Here is a 6,831-nt window from a genome sequence, read left to right on the forward strand (position 1 = left end):
TGTGCCTCATTTATAAAGTTGATAATATCTGCTCTAAGGGATCTGCTTATTTTACTTGATAGTAGAGCTGCCTCAACTTAGGATAGCAGAACTTTTCATTAGCACAACATATAGTTAGTTTGTACTCGATAAGCATTTCTATGGCTATATGAAACAATAGCACAGAAAATATTCTGTGAATAAACCCAGTTATATGACAGCAGAAAGATGTTTGGGTAGATGGAGTAGTAGACAAGGACTCAGGAGACCGGTTCAATGCCTGTCTCAGCCATGGGTTTCCTTGGTTACCTTGGACACGTTATTTAATCCATCTCATTTTCCCATTCTATAAAATGAGAATGGTACATACCTACCTTCCAGGAGTGATGTGAGCATAAATCCCTTTAATGTCTGTGGTAATTAGAGTCACAGATACAAAAACACAATACACAGTTTTGCACGTTTCCTTTAATTTTAAAAATGAGTAAGCAGACAAAAATCTTGTGCCCTTGAATACCAAATAAAAACATTGTGCAAAACATTACATAAACCTTAGTGGTTGTTTTTTGTTGTTGTCATATTTTATTTTTAATATTGTTCAAATACCTCAGAAGAGGGCAATATTTTTTCTACTGCATATCAAAAAGAGTCATCACAAAGACATAATTGTTTTTTGTTCCCCCTTCACATTTTGTTTAAAAAAAAATTCACAAACACTAGTAGTAAATTTGTCCCTCTCCCTTCCCCTCCCCACAAAAAAAAAAATCTTTAAAAAAATCAGTAAAGTGTTATCGGGTCAGGTATTAAATGCACACATTTACAAGTACAGCACATTAGTAACACTGTATAATGCTTTAGACCATGCCGAACCATATGTATGTGTATAAAGCTATTGGTGAAATGGTTCATAGCAGCAGAGTAGGAAGCATGTTCCGTACATAGTACATAGTTCCTGTCAGATATTTGGATGAGTATGACCGTCCAAAATGGACTGATAAGCTAAAATGCATGAATTGCCCTTTTCAACAACAGCAATATTTGCTTTGATTAAAAGCTAAGTCATAGTTGTCTGGGATTATCATCATGTTTTGAATGGGTGGCCAGTTAGAGTGCTGGCTATATTGCAAATTGGCACATTGTAATTCACTTATGTAAACTCGTGACTATTCTTACTCCTTGCATAGCTCAACTGAAGTCAAAAGAAATAATTGCACTGTTCTACTTTCTTAGGCAAATATATTTTAGTGACCTAGGGGTTTGGCCCTGTCAGCTGTGGGACCAAGAATGAAGACTAGAAAGGTATGTTAGGTTTAGAAAGCCAGATTATATTCCACCTATTGGATATATAAATGGATTTCGGTGCCTAAGTGCAGTTCTACTCTACCCTGTTCAAGTCACTGAAAATCCATATTTCACCTATTTTGCTAAAGACTGTCATCTTACCCTTAAAATTGAGTGATACAAAATCAGCAAGGATAAGAAAGATATGCATTTCACTTTCTGTATTAATAAACTTTTAAGGGACTTGAACAAGATGGAACAGGACTACCTAAATCTATTTATGTGGAGTAGGTGGAATAGAATCTGGCCTGATGTGTATAAAATGAACTGCTAGAACTGCAAAGATGTGCACATTTCTAAACTTTATTTCTATTTTTTTCCAACTTCAGGATGTAGGAAGGATTTATCTTCCAGTGGTTTTTTTTCAGTTATATACTCAGATGCAGTTCTAATACTTGTGACATTTCTCTCCAGAAAATATCATGGCTTTCAAAAATGACTAGATATTTTGGGTACTTCCAATTTTGGATGCCCAATTGAAGACTATTTCAAAGAGACACAGTTTTCAGCAATCTCTGGAAACCAAGCTCTTGCAAGATATCTTTTTTGAGCAAGCAAAAAATAAGGTATCCAAAGCCACTACAATTTTAGTTAGTGTAAGACCCTTCCTTTCCTCGCTTTCCATTCCCCCTTCACCAAAAACATAAAATACATTGCATAATTTGGCTTGAGGCTGCGATACTACTGAAGAATATTTTATAGTGGCTGTGCAAATTATTTTAAACTCCTTTTATTTGTCAAATATATGATACATCTCTGTGTAATATTAAGATATACCAGAATCTATGGGTGAAATCTATCCCTGTGCAGAGGGCCAGCATTAAGAAGCACTTCCAGCTCAGCTGAACCTTTCCTAATCTTATTCCTGGTATTGGCCATTTGAGGTGCTTTTCAACCTACCTGAAGAGACAGTCCTGCAGCACTGCTCCAAGGCTGTTTTGCTACTGTTTGCAAGTTATTTTGGTTAGGAGAGTTTATACAGTGCTGTAAACTTATTCCCCCCACATGCCTAGGCTTTGGGTTATATATATCCCGTCAGTTTAAGAAGAAAGGGAAAAGATAATGTTCAGAGCTAACAGCACTGGGGCTTGGGATATTGGCAGGTCTTGTGCCTGATAATTAGTAAATGACCCTAGGATACCGTCCTTCCTTCAGATAGCATCACAAAAATAATCTCTGCTTAAGTCAAAGAGTAGGTTTGTACAACTGCTGGAACAAACAAATCCATGATTTCAAAACCCAGATTCTACTCCCTTTGTAGCACTGGGAAAGACACCTCTTTCTCCTCAGTTTCTGTATCTGTACAATATATCCTATTCACCTTACCTCATGGGGCTCCTGTGTAGATTAGGAGCCAAACGCTGCATTCCTTCACCAAACAAAACTGCCATTTTGGAATCAATGGGAATCTGACTCCACTAAGAGCAGCAGCATAATGACTTAATTTGACAGTAGTTAATAATGGGCTTGAAGGTAAAAAGATAGATGTAAGTGTTATCTATTGTCATTATTGCATTCTGGATTTTCAGTGAGGGGTTTATAAATATATTTTAGAGTTCTAAATTTGTTCCATTTCTCTTCAAAACCTTTCCATCTAAGAAAACTAGAAGACTACTCTCAGAATCTTTCAGTTTTACAAGGAAAAACACATTGGATTTAGGGAATGGAAAAAGGAATATAAAGTGCTGGCCAATCAGAGACAAGAACAAATGAAATTGCTTTAACATTCCCATGAAGCAATATTTGCAAGTTTTGAGACTATCCAGTTCACAAATACAACAAAAACATAATAGCTCTTTAAAAATATTCTCTATACTGTCTCCAGGAAAATAGTTATTCATAGGTGGGCCCGTTCCACCATATGTTTATACCTGTCTGTTGGAAGCAACTCAGGAGTAAATGGGGGAGAACTAAATGAGGTGGTAGTCCCTTAGCCTCCAGATAGAGCACTCACCCCCCACAGGCAGTACTTTGCTAGCTATAAAACCCAACCCTACAGAATTTCAAACTCGGGCAAAAGGAATGCAGGGCTCTGGGCCAGAGTTTGATTAAAGGTGAAGTTACACTTTACACTTAGATCATACTAAATCTGAGGAATATTAAGTGGTGTCAAAGTTAAAATCTGGTGTGTGCAGAAGCAAGTGAGGTTTAATACTGTTTCTTTCCTGCACCGCTCTCATTTACCTCTACAGGGCTAGTGAGTAGGGGTGTGGCTAGGAGCCAGGACAGCCAGGCTTTATCCCTGCTTTGGGGAGAGGGGGCCTGGGAACAGTGCATTCTGGAATGCTGGAGGACAGCAAACTGCTCATTTCATCTCCATGGAGCAGACTGAAATTACGCTAACACAAGCTAGGTAGCGTGGCCCAGAGTTAACCTTCACCTAAAGTGGTACAATAGTGAGACACTCACGAGGCACCCAGCATGCGTCAACAAGCTTTAAAGTGTGGACACTCTTGTTTTAAGTGTCCTTAGTATGGTCTAAGCAAAATGTGTAACTTTATCTTGACAAAACAGCATGATCCCAAAGCTCGTTGAAGTCAAAGATTCCTTCGCATTAACTTAAACAGGCCTTGGATCAAGCCCACACTGATAGAACTGTGAGATAGCAGAGTTACCAGCCCTCCAAAAACTCCCTCCAATATAAACAAAAGAATGCTGTGGTCCCTTTTATATACATACATTAAAAGCTGAAATGGTCTGAAATGTTTACAGGTTAAAATGCATATACCTATACAACACCATGCCTTTCAAAAACCCAAGTAGAAAAGTTTTACAACACATTATACAGGTTTCTCTAATGTCTATAAAACATTTAGTGAAATTACCATATTACAAGAAGTCAGCACTAACATACAGTACAATACTATTTCTTTTTTCTTTTATATAATCGTTACTTATATAATAATTAAAAAAATCACTTTTAAACAAGTATACAATGTTCACTTTAAAATTAACCGGTTAATACATTTTGTGCAAAACAAGCCAGCCTCTATAATTAAGTGAAGTATTTTTATTTATTTATTTATACAAAAAATAAAACAAAAAAGATAGTTCTTTCAGAAATGAGTCTCCTTCTCTGTGATGGCTGAAATGTTGCCATCACCTTTCAGTTTGGCATCACAATCATTTACTGTAGCAGCATATGCTCCCGCACCAAGCTTCCCTCTCATTTTCAGATCTGGGCTAGGTACCATTAGTTTCCTGAATTTCTGAAAAATCAGAAAAAATGGAAGACATTATGTCTCTTTCTCCCTCACACAGCCTTACAAACACGGCCAGAATCAATATCATATCTTCCTAGTAGGATTGTCTATGAACTCCCTTGTCTCTTTGTGCCTATTTCCTTTCATTAGCTACTGATACAAACCTTTAATCAATAAAACAAGCTACACAGAATATGTAATTTTCTTAGCATTTCAGTCCAGGGCTTGAGGGTAAAAAGGAAAACTCTCTCATTCGGCCAAAGGTTAAATTTCATGAATAAAACAGGGTGATATTCAACCCTGTACAGAGTGGTCAGTAGAATAACCTCATTCCATATACGTCCCACTTAAATAGATCAATTTCCTCTGCATTGAAGTATCCCAAGATCTGAAGTGAGAAAAGTACTAGTTCACATATGCAAAGGCTTTCTATGAGTATCTGACTATACTGTGAAAACTATATTCGTGTTCATCTGGAAATTTCCTGTCTTCAAGAAATAAGGCCCATTGGTTTCTCCACAGAGATAGACCCAAAATTCAGTCAATGGCAGAATTGGTATGTCCAGCCTCCTGAAGTTCCTTCTAGTTGAGATAATTTCCAAAGTCACGATCATTCCTATTTCTTTTCTTAGTTTAAAGATTTTGTTAAAGATACTTTGAGGAAAACTATTCTACTGCAGAACAAGGAAAATTTCACCTAAGGGACATAACAGCTTTCACGTCTATTCTAGATCATGTCCCATGACCCATTTTCTGCAGGTAAGCTGGATTTGTGGGCTTTCTTGGAGAAAAATAAGGTGTTCAAATATATTATCTGCTGCTTCTTCATGTTAAGACCCACAGATCCTTTATAATTGGATTTGCATAGAAATGGGCCCCCAAAGGAGCGTGGGAGAAAGCGGAATCGCTCTGAAAATACGGACATGCAAAATGAGATAGATTATATATAAATAGCTCCCTTCCTCTTCCTCTAGGTGTTAGGATATAGGAGAGACTTACAATAGCTGTGAGGACTACCTGTCTGAATTAGAAGTATGATGCTATCTGGTATAGCGGGTGAGGGAAGGAAGAGAATAAGTTTGGTTTTTTAAAAACCTTACAGGTCTGGAATAAGGTTGGTGCCTTAAAATGTTGGGATTTGTACAAAACACATTCTTGTACAAATACTGAGAACACTGTATTAGTGATATATGACTTTTTTCCCTTTCGTATCTATCTAAAATAAAGTCTTCTGGGGCAATTCAAAGTTATGCAACACCAACTCAACTTGGGTACTAAATTGTAGACTTTGCATCAGTCTGTTTCCTGACTCTTGGCTTCTCTACTCATGAGAGCAATAATTGCTTCATTCAAACACACATTTTAATCCTGTCTCGTGCTGGGTGGAGGATGGTTATATAACAGTGAAGATCTTTTTTGAGATAGATGCATCTGAATATCCAAGCCAAATAAACCAAGTTTGACAGCCACCACTTCTTCATCTAGAGTAAGAAGCATTGTTACAGTTACTCTTGTCTCTGTCTTCTGCTTTCTACTGCCAAGCAACAGAAAAGAGAGAAGATGTATAACCAGATCACTTTCTCCCTAACATCCTGAGTCCCAACAATGCGAGGTTGAGAGACACTTTATGTGCTTTCTCCAGATGCCTACCAAACTGCTGTAGAATGGGTGCACTATTTCCAGATGTAACAGCCACTTCATCAATTTCACTTCTACTGCATAGGTTATGGTATTCATTTCTCCCTTGATGTACAGTACATACAGAGGGAGGGAACTTTGCTTCACCAGAACAAGAGAATCCTTTCTTGAATATGGCTTGTTAAGTTCTTGCATTATTATAAAATCCTAACAGATATGACTGTCAGGTCCAGAAAAAGTCTATTACCCATGAAGAAGCAAGTGCTATTGGACCTTAATGATTCATTATGGTGGATATTGTGTTCTCTCTAGTAATCTGAATTGAATTCAGATGACCTTTGGGGGGAAAAAGATATTACTGCTTTCGCCTGTGGTGGAAATGGAAAATATGTTACTGCAGTTAGATATTTCTGAATACACAAGATGGAATATGATGTGGAGCAGATATCCAAAATAGGTATCTGGATACTATATGAAATATGGGTCACTGAAGTATGCTTGTGCATGGGTGTCTTTATATGAAACAGGGGCCCTAAAATTGAAGTGGTGGGTTTTAAAAAATACTGCTTCAGTTTAGGGCTGATTAACCCCGCCATGTCATGTACACACACTGCTGACTTACCTGCCTCTCCAGCGGAGAGGAGAACTGAGCTGCCAGTGGGTGTAGCGG

General features: G+C 37.6%; 1 protein-coding gene across 2 annotated transcripts in view; it reads right to left on the reverse strand.

Annotated features, from left to right (window-relative positions):
• Positions 1 to 429: 429 nt before the first annotated feature.
• The window catches only part of SLC6A11 (solute carrier family 6 member 11), a 306,352-nt gene continuing 299,950 nt past the window's right edge, over positions 430 to 6,831 (reverse strand). For both annotated transcript variants that reach the window (XM_019537042.1, XM_019537043.1), the window contains one exon: positions 430 to 4,529. In XM_019537042.1, the coding sequence (XP_019392587.1) occupies positions 4,377 to 4,529 (153 nt within the window). In that variant the 3' untranslated portion in view covers positions 430 to 4,376. The remainder of the gene's footprint in view (positions 4,530 to 6,831) is intronic.

Source organism: Crocodylus porosus, unplaced genomic scaffold (genome assembly GCF_001723895.1).
Source record: "Crocodylus porosus isolate Cpor-Errol unplaced genomic scaffold, CroPor_comp1, whole genome shotgun sequence".
NCBI lineage: Eukaryota > Metazoa > Chordata > Crocodylia > Crocodylidae > Crocodylus > Crocodylus porosus.